Source organism: Neophocaena asiaeorientalis, unplaced genomic scaffold, assembly GCF_003031525.2.
Source record: "Neophocaena asiaeorientalis asiaeorientalis breed wild unplaced genomic scaffold, Neophocaena_asiaeorientalis_V1.1 scaffold77, whole genome shotgun sequence".
Taxonomy (NCBI): Eukaryota; Metazoa; Chordata; class Mammalia; order Artiodactyla; family Phocoenidae; genus Neophocaena; species Neophocaena asiaeorientalis.
This window is the reverse complement of record NW_020174645.1, coordinates 5759501-5773947: the sequence shown is the minus strand read 5'-3', so window position 1 is coordinate 5773947 and position 14447 is coordinate 5759501. Positions and strand designations below refer to the sequence as shown.

At 37.7% G+C, this 14447-nt stretch overlaps 1 protein-coding gene across 1 annotated transcript in view; it reads left to right on the top strand.

Annotated features, from left to right (window-relative positions):
- KNTC1 (kinetochore associated 1) overlaps window positions 1-14447 on the top strand; it is a 69182-nt gene that overhangs the window by 31716 nt on the left and 23019 nt on the right. Inside the window, exons 31-43 of the mRNA XM_024758564.1 lie at window positions 200-319; window positions 1959-2031; window positions 2642-2709; window positions 5305-5585; window positions 6188-6360; window positions 6810-6907; window positions 7478-7616; window positions 8092-8148; window positions 8654-8817; window positions 10226-10330; window positions 10731-10859; window positions 11489-11605; window positions 12419-12528. Of these exons, the coding sequence (XP_024614332.1) occupies window positions 200-319; window positions 1959-2031; window positions 2642-2709; window positions 5305-5585; window positions 6188-6360; window positions 6810-6907; window positions 7478-7616; window positions 8092-8148; window positions 8654-8817; window positions 10226-10330; window positions 10731-10859; window positions 11489-11605; window positions 12419-12528 (1634 nt within the window). The remainder of the gene's footprint in view (window positions 1-199; window positions 320-1958; window positions 2032-2641; window positions 2710-5304; window positions 5586-6187; window positions 6361-6809; window positions 6908-7477; window positions 7617-8091; window positions 8149-8653; window positions 8818-10225; window positions 10331-10730; window positions 10860-11488; window positions 11606-12418; window positions 12529-14447) is intronic.

The window sequence follows — 14447 nt, the reverse complement described above, 5'->3', positions numbered from 1 at the left end:
ATACAAAAGGTAGTATTTTAATTTACTTTTTCTGTTTGCTGTCATCCAAAACAGAATTTTCAGATTTTTAAACCATGGAACCATAATGTCTTTTTCAAAATGATGTCTTTTCATCTTTAAATAGAAAAGTAAGAGGTAAATCCAAATCATCCTTTGCAGGCAGCAGCTGTTTTTTCTTCCTTTCAAACTCTGTTTACAGGGTGAAGACTGTATCCTTCTGTTGAGGTCTTTGCCTCCTGCTGAAGCTCAGAAAACTGCAGGAAGAGTAATCATATGGGCACGACTGGCATTACAGGAAGAACCAGATAATTCTAATGAGGTGAGATTTTCACTAAATAAAATGCAGATAAATCCAATTTTTATGGATATTTATCAACAGGATAGAAAAGACAGACTTACAAATATGAGTATTTGCTCTTCTCACTGCTAGAATGGCCTAATTTTTATTTATTTATTTATTTTTTCGGTACATGGGCCTCTCACCGTTGTGGCCTCTCCCGTTGCGGAGCACAGGCTCCGGACAGGCAGGCTCAGCGGCCATGGCTCACCGGCCTAGCCGCTCCGCGGCATGTGGGATCTTCCCAAACCGGGGCACGAACCCGTGTCCCCTGCGTCTGCAGGCGGACTCTCAACCACTGCGCCACCAGGGAAGCCCATAGAATGGCCTAATATTAAAATTCCCATTTACTATATAGGAAATTTACCATATAGAAAAACAAACAAATACAGCTGCTTTGGAGCAGTGGCTTTGAGCCCACACTGAATAATCTAGGATCTGCAGATCAAAAGGATTAACTGAAGTATCTGTTATACATAAAGAATTTTCCGTAATGCCTTGAAGTATAAACAGTGTTTTGCATTGTATGAGACATAGTCATTACTCTTGAGTAATGTCAGCCACAGAACCAAAGTAAATCTAATCTGAGAACAGAACGTTGAAACTTAGAAACGGTTTCCAGAGAGCCAATTCACGGTAGAGAGATAAGGGACCGAAAACCTAGTTTATCCAGGGTAGTTGAGTTTTTTAAACCTTTGAAGATACTTACCTCCCAGCCTCTCTCAGTGGTGCATTTCAATCATTTTTTACCTTTAGGGAAATGATTTTTTTTTTTTTTGATTTTTTTTTTTTAACACCTAAAATTTATTATCCTCTTATTGTCCACTAGGCATTAGGTTAAATACTTCACATAGATTGTCCATTTCTTCCTCAAAATAAAACTGTGAACAAAATTGTGAAGGAGACCCTATTGTTAGCTCATTTTGATTGAGTTTAGAAACTAAAATTTTAAAATTAGTGGCTTTCCCAAGGGTATTTGGAAAGTGGCAGAGTCTCATTTCATACTGTCTGTGTTCTCAACCACCAGCTTCAACTGCAGCCCGTAGTCAAAATGTTTGAGTACCTTGTACGGACCTGGCCCTTGCTAAGCATTTTACACATACCATGTCTTTCAATTAAAGCTTTTCTCTCTTTGGTTTTTCTTATCTTTAAAAAAAAAAAAAAAAGGGGTTTTTTTTTTTTTTTTAGTCTTAAGGATGATTCTTTCTTAGACTTCTGATTTCTACACTAAACAAGTTCAGTTCTCTTTAACTTTTCCAGAGATCCTTTCCAGATTTTTTCTCAAATAATAAGTAAAAGCTGTTAAAAAAAAAAACAAAACCCACATGCCTGTTAATTATAGTGTATCTGAAAGGTGATTTGGGAGATTTGCATATTCTATAGTATTTCTAAATCATATATCCAAGAGTCCATATGGGTATTTTTCATGTTTAGCTTATATATTATTCAATTATGATCTATTCTTTGGCTGCCCAACTCCCTGTAACACAGACCTCTCAACTCTTAAGCCATATCTATTGTTTATTCTGATTCTGTGCTTTTTATTTATTTGTCTATATATGCACTACATATACAATGGCAAATACAAGAAAGGGACTTCATTTTGCATTTTTCTTTTTAGGACAAGGCCTGGAGACTGTCTGTAGCGAAGACATCAGTAGACATTCTTAAATTACTGTGTGACATTCAGAAAGGTAGTTTCCATCTCTGTTCGCTCCTCTTGGTTTAGTTCTAAAGCTGATCCTTTTCAGAAGAGGGCATCAGTGACATCTCCCATTCTGACCCACAGTTTTCCTGCCTCTGATTGTCTTTTTTGGTCTCACACACTTTACTTCATGAAAAGGCTTTCTTGCCTTATTCTTTTGATTAGTAGTGTAAGAGCAGAAGCATATAAGATCAACTCATCATTTGTGCATATGCTTCAGTGACTGTTTAATGCTGGACTAGATTTCTTTGGTGCCTTGCACTTTTTACTCACATTGCTCACTTATCACTTGGTTATGATTGGGAAAAAACCCATTTAACCTTGAATTTAAAACAGTTAACAAAGTAATTCTCTTGGGGGGGAAAAAATCTGGAATTTATTTCAAAAAAATTGCCATTTTGTAACCAACAAACTTCTCTTTTCAACCTTCAGAAAGAATAATTAGATTTCTTTTTGTACTTAAATTGTCTTCTATCAGAATCTGAAAAGAACTACTGAAGACTTGAGAAAAACAAAGCGAATTAAAATTTTAGCTTTTAAAAATTCTGATAATATCAGAATTTGGATGTATGCTATAACTTTTAAAAATTTAATTACAGACAATCTGCAGAAGAAGGATGAATGGGAAGAAACCTTGAAACAATTTAAAACTGTTGCTAGCTTACAGGTAAAGATGTTAAGCCATGTTGAACATTATTACTTGACTCATCAGTGCATTTGACATAGATCAGTTCCTCCTTCTTAAAACCTTCTGCACTAGCCTTCAGAGGCTTCAGATATACTGGTTTTTCCTCTTTCTGTCTCTCTTTTTTAAAGCAGCTTTAATGTAATATAATTCACATACCATACATTTCATCTATTTGAAGTGTATAATTCAATGGTTTTGGGTGTATTGCATTATTGATTGTTTAAGTCGTGGTAAAGTACATACAATGTAAAATTTGCCATTTTAACCATTTTTGTATTTATAATTCAGTGGTATTGACTCCATTCACAGTGCAGTACAACCATCACCATCACTAGTATCTACTTTTCATCCCTTCAGGCAGAACCTGCACCTGTTAAGCAATAACTCCCCATTCTTCTCTCCCCGCAGCCACTCGTAACCTCTAATCTACTTTTTATCTCTATGAATTTTCCTATTTCATAAATTTCATATAAAGTGGAATCATAAAACATTTGTCCTTTTGTGTCTAGCTTTTTTTACTTAGTATAATGTTCATCCATGTTGTAGGATGTATAGAACTTCCTTCCTGTCTCTGGCTGAATAATATTCCACTGTTTGGCTCTACCACATTTTTGTTTATTTATCTCTTGATGGACACTTGGGTTGTTTCCACTTTGGGGCTACTGTGAATAATGCTGCATTGAACATGGATGTACAAATATCTGTTAACTTCCTGCTTTCAATTCCTTTGGGTATATACCCAGGAGAAGAATTGCTGAGTCATATGGTAATTCTATGTTTAACTTTTTAAGGAACTGTTCTCTGTTTTTTAATTGTGTTCTAGTTTATGCCTTTTTAAAAAACCATTTTGGTTTACGGTATCTTTATAGATTATTTATTTAACTCTGGTGGCCCGGAATGATGGCTGACAGTAGCTGTCATTTACTCAGTACTTACCATGTACTAGACATGGGGCTTTGCATGTGTTATTTGTCACCGTAGATCCCCAGGGAGGGTACTGTTATAATTCTCCTTTACAGATGAGGAAACCGAGGCACCACAGTGTCTCAAAATATTGCAAAAGACAGCAAATTGTCTATAGAAACTGGCCCGAAAGATTACTGTCTACTTCATAATGTCTTAATTTTTTTTTTCTATATAGTTTCATTCTAGGCAGTTCACTTTTTCTTGAAAATTAATTTCTGTTAACTTTGAACTGATTAACTGTCTTCAGATTTGAAATTTGAAATTAATTATTTTATTTTGGCTCTAGGGCCTTCCTAACATGAAAAGATTTTATAAATAGAAGGGCTGTCAGGGCTAACTGATAAGTTTCATCAAATAGGATATTGGGTAGATGTGAGGATCTCTTTGTGAAAACTTGAAATTAACACACCGGCAGATTTAACTCGCAACTGTATTATCTCAAAGTGTGTAAAGAAGAAATAATTTATCACAGTTTATTGTACTGCTGTTTCTCAAAGTATGGCCCATGGACTCCCAAGGGTCTCTTGAGACCCTTTCAGGGAGTCCATGAGATTAAAACTCTATTTATAGCAAAAATAAGAAATTGTTCTTTCCATCCATATTCTCGCATGAGAGTATACTGGGTTTTCAGAGGCTTCATGATGTGGTAATATCATCGCTCTAAAGGCTGATGGTATGTGCACTTTTATATGCTCTTGTATTTTAAACTTTTCTGTTTAATTTCTGATATGGTAAATATTGATAGATATCTCCTTAAAAAGTTTTTTGGGGTCCTCTATAATTTTTAAGAGTGTAAAGAGGTGCTACAACCCAAAAGTTTGTGATCTTCTGTGTTAAACAATAGATGTCTTCGTGTGAAGCACCCAGGCGTCAGCATAAGTTAACTTCTCCGTGGTCTTCTTAAATTTGAAAATTACAGGTACTTTAAAGCAATGGTTTAGATCTTAGCAAAGTCATGTTTAGTTATGGTGCTACCATTTATGGAACAATCCTTGTGCCAGGTCTAGTGGGAGAGGCCAGGGATGCTGCTAAACATCCTCCTGTGCAAAGGCAGCCCCTGCGGCACAGAATCATCTGGCAGATTGGGAAACTCTGGTCTGAAGTGTGGCGTCAAAGAAGAAGGTCTCACTCACTCCCACCACCTCTTGGTGTCCTTCCCTGGGCTTCAGCAGGATCCTTTTATTGGGTTGGAAAAACTAATTCTAGGTCTGGTGTTAGCAGCTAACCAGAAGTTATTACAGAAAAGAGCAAAACTGGCTTCTTCAAGCTACCAGGGTAGAATCGCACAAACCTAATACTTAATCCCTCCCTCCTTCTGTTCAGGGTTAGGGTTAGGGTTAGGGTTAGGGTTAGGGCAGAATTACCACAACAGAATTACCAAACCCAAAGACGTCAGCAGTGCCAAAGTTGAGAAAGCCCTGGGTTAAGTGATATTTTCCCCTTTTCCAACCTTTATATAATAAGTTACTTTTGAAATATAGAGTCTTAAATTCTTAATTTGCAAGGGAGAGAGAGAGAGGTAAAATAGAGGTTCGAGACACACCAATGGTTTTCAACCGCAGATGAACTGGACAGACGTGGAGCTTTGTCTTGCTTGCCTTGCTACAGGAGAACTCTGAGGTCTTTCTTTCATTTGAAGATTACAGCAATAGTTCCCTGGTAGCAGAGCTCCGGGAACAGCACATTAAAGCTCAGCAAGTTGCACAGGCTAAACACAAACCCTGGAGGCCAGCAGAGCCTGCGGCTGCTGAGGAGGAGAGACTGAGCGCCGAGTCCAAGCTGCACCGACAGGTGCTGGCCCTGCAGGTGTCCCGGCAAGAGCTGGAGGCCAAGATGATCTTGAGGGCCTTGAACGACGGGAATGTGGAAGGGGCGCTGAGAAAATGCAGGTGAGTTCCGGGTCCCCAAATCACGCAGCTCATCAGAAAGGAGCACTGGTTTCATTTACTTCTTTTTTTTGTAATTTTTACTCTCAACCACTGTGCCACCAGGGAAGCCCTTCATTTACTTCTTTGGTGACGAGGGTAGGGATGGTGACCCTTTCACTTCCACAGACGTGATTCTTGGTTTCTCACCCTGAGAGCCTGTTTTGGATGCCTGGGTCAGAAAGTGGTGGCGTAGGGACTTTCGCAGCAACGAAGACCCAACACAGCCAAAACTAAATAAATAAAATAAATTTATTTAAAAGAAAGAAAGTGGTGGCGTAGAAGAAGTGTGACTAACCGTGTGTAGTTAGGTAACCAAACCATTGAGTTTAGGTCACCTTGCAGTGCAACAGTTAGTGGTATCCCAAGCAAGTTGAAAAATGAAGCACACTGAAAACATTTAAAGACATTGTAAATCACAGATCCGTGTCCCCTGCATCGACAGGCAGACTCTCAACCACTGCGCCACCAGGGAAGCCCCAGTGGTTATATATTAATCCAAGAAAGGCAAATACATCTGCTTTCCATACGAGTGCTCTAACTTCTGACACTTCTTTCTTCCAAAGAGACTTGTTTAAGTATCACTGCAACACCAACACTGGGAAATTGCTGTTCCTGACGTGTCAGAAGCTTTGTCAGATGTTGGCTAATGGCTTTCCAATGGCAATCCCTGAGGGACTAAATCTTCCTTCTGAGATACATGATCTAGCATGCCAGGCTGCCACCATCTGCAGTCCAGGTGACAAGATTTATAATCTATGTGGTTTTATATTCTCTGCTTCATTTCGTACTTGTCTAATGCTGTCTCCTTACAGTTGGACACTGAGGTAGAGAGAGAAACAATCATTATCCCTCTTTCACAAAGGGGACACTTATAATTGAATCTCTATGAGGGTTACTATTTTAAAGTATTTCCAGAATTAACAATGTCATTTCTGACTGTTGACAATATTCACTTTCAGAAGATTGTGAAATTCCTTGCCTCCCCATATCTGATCTTACTTTCTAGTCAAGCTTAAGAAAAATGTTGACCTATATTATTTAGGGTAGTCAAAGCTATGTGGAAACCTTTCTCTCTGCTTTGTGGCCTACCTTAGAATTTTGAATGGTAATTATTCAAAGGTTGTTTATGTTGTTCTAAACACATGAAATACTAGTTTAATGATTTTTTTCTCCATTTTCTTTCAGATTTTTTGCTAGATGCCTTAGAACTCTGTAAATATACTTTAATGGCAGTAGAGCTTTCCAGACAGTGCCAAATGGATGACTGCGGAATTCTCATGAAAGTAAATTGCTTTGAATTTCTTTTCCTTAAACAAAACCCCTATCCAATCCATTACACACCACTTTTAAATCACTTGCAGTTTATAAAAATACTGAATCTACCTCTCATATTTTCTTACTCTAGACCAGAGAACTACTTAAGGGCATGAGACCACTTCTCTTTTCTAGTAATATTTATTGGCTTTAATTGGACTATCTTTTGAAACATTGGGCTTCAAACAAGGCATCTCTGGACATTGTCCAGAGTAACAGTTTGGTGTTTTTTTTTTTTTTTTTTTTTTTGGCCATGTGGCTTGCAGGATCTTCCCCTACCAGGGATCAAACCTGGCCCCCGCAGTGAAAGTGCCAAATCCTAACCAGTGGACCACCGGGGAATTCCCTGAGTAACAATTTAACTTAAAGCGGCATTATTTTAAGCCATAGACCAGAAGAAACAGACTACATGGTTGTATTTGACCATCAACATTGTGTTTGGCTCTGATAGATCTGATTCTGGATTCTGCTTGGTAAAGAAGGAATCTGTGTCCTGGAGTGTCCTTATCTGTGTCTTTTCTGTATGACTTGATATTTAGACTTCCTTTGGAACTCATAAAGATCCATATGAGGAGTGGTCTTACTGTGACTTCTTCAGTGAAGATGGGATAGTTCTCGAGTCACAGATGGTGCTCCCTGTCATCTATGAATTGATTTCATCACTTGTGCCTCTGGCTGGTAAATCTCATTTGTGTCATCTTTTTTCTGTGTACTTCTGCTTCATGCAAGTTTAAATGGTAGAGGTTTGGAACTGAAACTTACACATAGTAACGTGGATGAATCTTGTAGGCATAATGCTGAACAAATGAAGTGAGGAACAAAAGAATATGTATTGTATGATTTCATTTATGTAAAGTACAAGGACGGGCTATAAGGAGGCCATGCTATTGGAAGTCGAGGTAGTGTTTACCCTTGGAGGGTAGACTGGAAGTGGGCAAGAGGACGGTTTCTGGATGCTAGTAGTGTTCTGCATCTTGGTCTGGATGTACACTTATCTGTACATCCAGACCTGAAAAGGTTTTGTTTTTTTTTAAGTAACAGGTTGCTTTAGAACATTATTTGATACGAGCACAATATTAAAGTATCTCCGGGACTATGTGCTCTAAAAGAGAGTTATTTTACTTATTGTTATTGAATTTATTCTCTTTTGTAGAAAGCAAGAGATATCCCTTCGATTCTACAAGTTTACCATACTGCTCCATCAGTGAAGGTATTTGACATCAGAAACGTATAACCATTGAATTTCAATTTTGTAAATAGGCCAACATAGAAAGTTCTTGAAACCCTGAATATGAATCTGATGTAATGTCCTTAATATAGTTTCTTAATTATTACTGTTACATTGTTACTCTTCCAAACTGTCAGGAAAATGGGTCATTTGGCTTATAGTGTTAACTTTTATGAATCTGTTCATAAATTTGGTCTTCCAAGTAGAGAAATGGTTTTCTTCAGCTAATGATTTAAGCATCTCAAAATAGGCAAGTTACAATCAAAGTACCTCAGTATCCATGTACCTAGCTATTTTCTGGTTTAGATCAAGCCTCATGTTAACTCTTTTATTTACTAACTTTGAGGATAAACTCTATGACCATTACCTGCATTGAAGAAGTAGACCATCCCTGAAAACAATTTCCAAATATGGTATTTCTTTGTTTAAAAAAACTCTAAATATTAAAATACTTGTACTCGAGTAAAATACTTTTATCATTTCACAGGAGACAGCCTTATGTTACCTATTATCAATTCCATCTCTGCCTTGCTTCAGAACCTTCAGGAATCTAGCCAATGGGAGCTGGCCCTAAAATTTGTAGTTGGTTCATTTGGTACCTGTCTTCAGCACTCTGTGTCAAACTTCATGAATGCCAGTTTGAGTGACAAGGTACAGTTTTGAGAACAACTACTTTCACTTTGCGCAAATACAGGTACAAAAGCACTGCCAGGGCTTCCCTGGTGGCACAGTGGTTGAGAGTCCGCCTGCCGATGCAGGGGACATGGGTTCATGCCCCGGTCTGGGAAGATCCCACATGCCGCGGAGCGGTTGGGCCTGTGAGCCATGGCCCCTGAGCCTGCGCGTCCGGAGCCTGTGCTCCACAACGGAAGAGGCCACAACAGTGAGAGGCCCGCGTACCGCAAAAAAAAAAAAAGCACTGCCAAACAAAGGAATTTGGAACCCACATTTTCCTATTTGGCTTTGTAGTAAGGAAATTGATAATTTCTCAGATTTAGGAAACGTCTGTTGAACATCTACAAAGTCAGGTATAGTTCAAGGTGCTTGCACACATTTTTTTTTTTAATTATTTTTTTATTTTATTTTATTTTACTGTATTTCTTAATTTTGGCTGCGCTGGGTCTTCGTTGCTATGTGTGGGCTTTCTCTAGTTGTGGTGAGGGGGGGCTACTCTTTGTTGCGGTGCGTGGGCTTCTCATTGTGGTGGCTTCTCTTGTTGTGGAACATAGGCTCTGGGTGTGTGGTCTTCAGTAGTTGTGGCACGCGGGCTCAGTAGTTGTGGCATGCGAGCTCTAGAGCGCAGGCTCAGTAGTTGTGGCGCACGGGCTTAGTTGCTCCGTGGCATGTGGGATCTTTCCGGACCAGGGCTCGAACCCGTGTCCCCTGCATTGGCAGGCGGATTCTTAACCACTGCGCCACCAGGGAAGCCCTTGCACACATTTTCATACCTAATCTTTACGACAAACCTGAGAGACTCCACTTTGCAAACGAAGAAACTCAGATTCAGGGAGTTAAAGTAAATAATCTGAGGCTTTTGGTTGCAGTGTTAAGTCCTCTTACTCCAAGCCCAGTGACCACATTGGTTCAATCTGCTATCGATCTGCTATTTGTTTTACTGTGGCCCAAATTATAATTATTACCCGGCGGCGTCATTAAAAAGATTCTAGAAGACAAACTATCTGTTGATAACTTGCTGATGAAGCTGGTCTTGTATTCATTTCTACTACTCTCTTCATATTTACTAAATGCCAATATTTTTAAAAATCAGCTTTATTGAAGTATAGCTTTCAAAATTAAAATGCACGTATTTTAAGTATATCAACCAATGTATTCACCTTGTCACCAACACCATAATCAAGGTACAGGGTATTTTATAAGGTTCCTTTTTGCCCTTTCTCAGTCAATTCCCCTGCAAGCCCCAGCTTTCTGTCATTATAGATTAAATGACAATACTTTTTGCATATAATGCTGAATTTTCAATGTTCCTTAATATTTAAGAAAAGTTTTCAAAACTATGCATAGACGTGGACCTGAGAATTCTTTTCTTCTTTTCTAAAAGTTGTGTGGAGAGGCCACATTAGTTAAATCCAAGCATGTTGTTATGGAATTGAAAGAGAAAGCCATTATGTTTATCAGGGGAAACGCCGCAACACTTTTGTACAAAGTGAGTATTAGTTTGTGGTAAGCTCTTCTCTCTCTCTCTCTCTCTCTCTCTCTCTCTCTCCCCCTCCCCCTCCCCTCTCTCCTGCTTCTGATTTTTCATTGAGGATAAGAGTGAGGAGGGGGAGGGGATGTTGGGGACTTGAAAAGAAGTAATACAAAGAAGGTAAGGGTTCTGTGTCATACAGAACTTGTTAGAGTTTCTTTCCTTAAATTTATAATAGTGATAAAAGACATTAAAACTAAGCAAACAAGTTGGAACTATTTTACTATAAATAACTTTTCATGAAATGCTTGTTCTTTCGTAGGGCCTAAAACTAAATTTAATGACAAATCAGCCTTTAGAGACTGAATTCTGTTTTGACTGTGAGGAATTTGCTTCTCTGGATGCTTTCTTCCCACAGGTATTTAATTGTCGCCTGGTGGACCTCAACTTGGCATTGGGGTACTGCACTCTCTTACCACAAAAAGAAGTCTTTGAAAATATATGGAAGCTCATAGATAAAGCATGGCAGAATTACGACAAAATATTGGTATGACCTAAGGAAGCACACCTTCAGTTCTTGAAATATTGAAGATTTAGGGGAAGAAGTAAAATTGGCTTTGCCACCAGACCTTAAAGATTTAGCAAAAGAAACGTCAAGCTAACACACATGGTTTCTACCAGCTTTTCCTTAACTGACAACACACCTGGGAATGTATATGCAGGTCCTAAGCGTTGCTCAACCCAGAGGATTACATTTTTTATTTCTTAAATCTGTATTCAGCCAGAGAACCTCACTGCTTATGCTTACTCTAGTGTACCGGAAATCTTAGACCCATGAGCCAGTTCTTCTTTGTAGGACAAGTTTAACAGATGCAAAACTTGTCTTTGATATTGTTTGTTTCAAAATTTGCCCTTTGTGGGCATTTTATGTGCAGGATAGCTCAAATTTGACCTTTTCTTATGAAAGAAATCCAGACTAAATTTATGGCATCACACTAAAAGCCGAATTACCTAAGTATTACATTAATACAAGTAATGACGGTATATGAAGCAACATGTAACATTCCAGCTGTTATCATAAAGGAAGATTATGGGTTTTATTGTTGGGTTTCGCATAAAAGGTATTAGAACATTTTCTATTTGCAATTCAATTTTAATTCTATTTTAATTTTTTAGGCAATATCTCTGGTGGGCTCTCAGCTGGCCAGTCTCTATCAAGAAATAGAAATGGAGCTTAAGTTCTGTGAACTCAGTACTGATTCCCGGTGGGGCATTCGTCTTAGTAAACTTGGTGTGAGTATTCTTCAAGTGCCATGAAGTTTCATCTATTTCCAGTTGGAAAATTTAAAACAAAGAACTCATTATCCTTTACTTTTGGAGAGGTTATATATAAACTGACTTGTAAGTTTTAGTTAGTTATTACACACATTGGTGCTTTCAAAGAAATAAGGACCTTTTGCCTCATTTTCTTTTTGCTATATTTTTAAAGAAATTAGAAGAGGCTTGACATTTCATCTGCTTAGCCTTCTCATTATAGGAATGTATCTAGTATTAATTAACATTTAAGATATTCCAGGCCTACCCTTTAGCCTCATACTTTTTTATGTGCTGTTTGTTTAAAGAGAATATTAAAATGTATATACATTGTACTAAGCTTCAGCAACTCCTACCAGGGAGAAGTAAGTGGCCCTTATTTTTCACTTTGCAAAAACAAACCAACAAAATCCTGTTTTCTTTACTATGAATGTAACATTTTATTTTATTTGCAAATAGTTGACATAACAGGAATGTAACCATTGTAGAAATGGTATATGTTTTGACGCCTCATTCCTATGCAGTAATGGGACTGTTTGTTGCTAACTACCAAACTTTACTGAAGAGCCAGGGGTTAGTGTGACTAAGAGAGATTTTGGACCTCTAGCCAAATATACCTGAAATTTCAGAGTGATGGTCGAGTTGGGTAGTATGATAAAAATAAAAGTTGAAGAAGCTATAGAAAAATGTTTCTCTAAAAAAATCGATAGTAAAAGGGCAGGTCACAACAGTGCCCTTTGTCTGATACATTTCAGTTTAGCAGGGTTTTTGTTTTGCTCTTTTTATTTCTAGATTTCTTTCCAGCCAGTTTTTAGGCAACATTTTCTCACCAAGAAAGACCTCATTAAAGCTCTTGTGGAGAATATAGCTATGGATACAAGCCTCATTCTGGAATATTGCAGGTAATTCTTTAAATTTCATTGGTATTTTTGCTGTTAGCTTAACAAACCGGTAATGCTAATGTGAGAACACAGTGATAACAGTGATTATTACATGTGGCCCATGTCTGATGTTTTCTTTTGCTCAACCTCGAACTGAATAAGTCCGAACCAGATTAAATTTTCTTCTGATATCACCTTTTTAATTCACTCTGGTGTTTCCTCAACTTGCCTCATGATAAGCATCACGTGGGGCAGTTGATTAAAAATACAGATTCCTGGGTCCCTCTATTGGTTCTGACTCGGCAGGTCTGGGCTGAGGCCCAGGAATCTGGTCTTAATAGAAGCTCCAGACGATTCACATGATAAGGGAAGTTTGGGAATATTCTGAGCAAGTAAACTTCTAAATCAGGTCAAGTTAGGAGCAAGTTGATCTTAAATTAAAAATTGGTGAGAAGTATGATTTAGGGAGAATTTTTTTTTAATAACTTTAAAAAACAGATCAAATGTTATTTATAGATACAGCTTACTGTGATGAGGAGGATCAAATGATTTATAATTTATATCTCAGTTGTTTTTATCTGATAAATTTAGATATTAAATTTGCTGGCCCATTATTAGTTTCAAAGTGGTTTCCCACACATCATCACGTTTACTTTTTATTGTATATTATAACCAATTTATGTATGAGAAAACAAACCCATATTAGGTGCCCTGCTCAAGGTCAGATAATAAGTACTGCTCCTAAAATACCAAGGGTGCTGTAATCCTTATCCAGTTTGTGACAGATGGGTGGAATCTCAGTTCTTGATAATGAGGCCGCTTAGTGCATTTCCTCACCAGACAGGGATCTAGTTCTTTGTCCTTGTGGATGGTGGGGAGTCATGTCCCTGGCTGTCACCATCCTGAACCTGCAAGTCAGGGACCATAGGCTGCTCATAGCTCTAACTAGCTGTGACCTACCTGCACTCTGATATAACAAAACCATGCCATTCTTCAGTTTGGAGCGCTACACATCCAGAATGAGGCACGCACACTCCGTCTTCTTTATTAATTTGAACTCCTGGTAGATTTTTGTCTGTTGTTTTATGGCGTGACCCCTTTTCTGAAATTGAAATAGCTATAATTATGTCAGGCTCATTTCACAATCGTTGTGCTTACATATGGCATTGCAGATTTTTACTTGTGTGATAGTGACCTTCTTGCCTCAGGCAGTCCCACTGAATAAATTTAGGTGACCTTTACAATTTCAGGGAATGACTTTAAAATTATTGTATGTAAAGCTCTTCTTGAGATTTCAGTTATTCTGTATAACAGATTAAACTATCCCTATCTTATTAATAGGGCTTAGAAGGCATTTCAGTTGTCGATTTGTCTATACTAACCTGACTCTTAATTTTTAAATGTACTACTTTTTCCAATTCAGGTGGAACATATTAAAATCAAAGTCCCACATAATTCCATCCATCAGGGATAACCACTGTTAAGAGTTTGGCCTATATTGTTCTTTTTTTTTTTCCCTTATGCATTTACTAACATGCATTTTTAAAAGTTTATGAAAAATAGAATTGTACATTATCTTATAGCATGTATCCTTCACTTAACAAAATAATGTCTTCTCAGATTAGGACATATAGCTCTTCCTCATATCTGTTGAATCCTATGGTATTCCTTTGAATAAGTTATTTAACCAGCCTCCTATTGATGAGTATTTGTTTCCAATTTTTAAATATTACAAGCAGTTGTTACAGGACATCCTATATGTGTATCTTTGCTACTTTTGTGAAGTGTATGAAAGTGGAATTTCTCTATTAAAGGACATAAATATATATTTTCAACTTTATTACAAATTTCCCTCCAAGATTGTGCCAGTTTATATGCCCACCAAGAATATCTGATTTTTTTTTTTATCTGATATTTTTAAAAGCAAGAATTAACTTTGA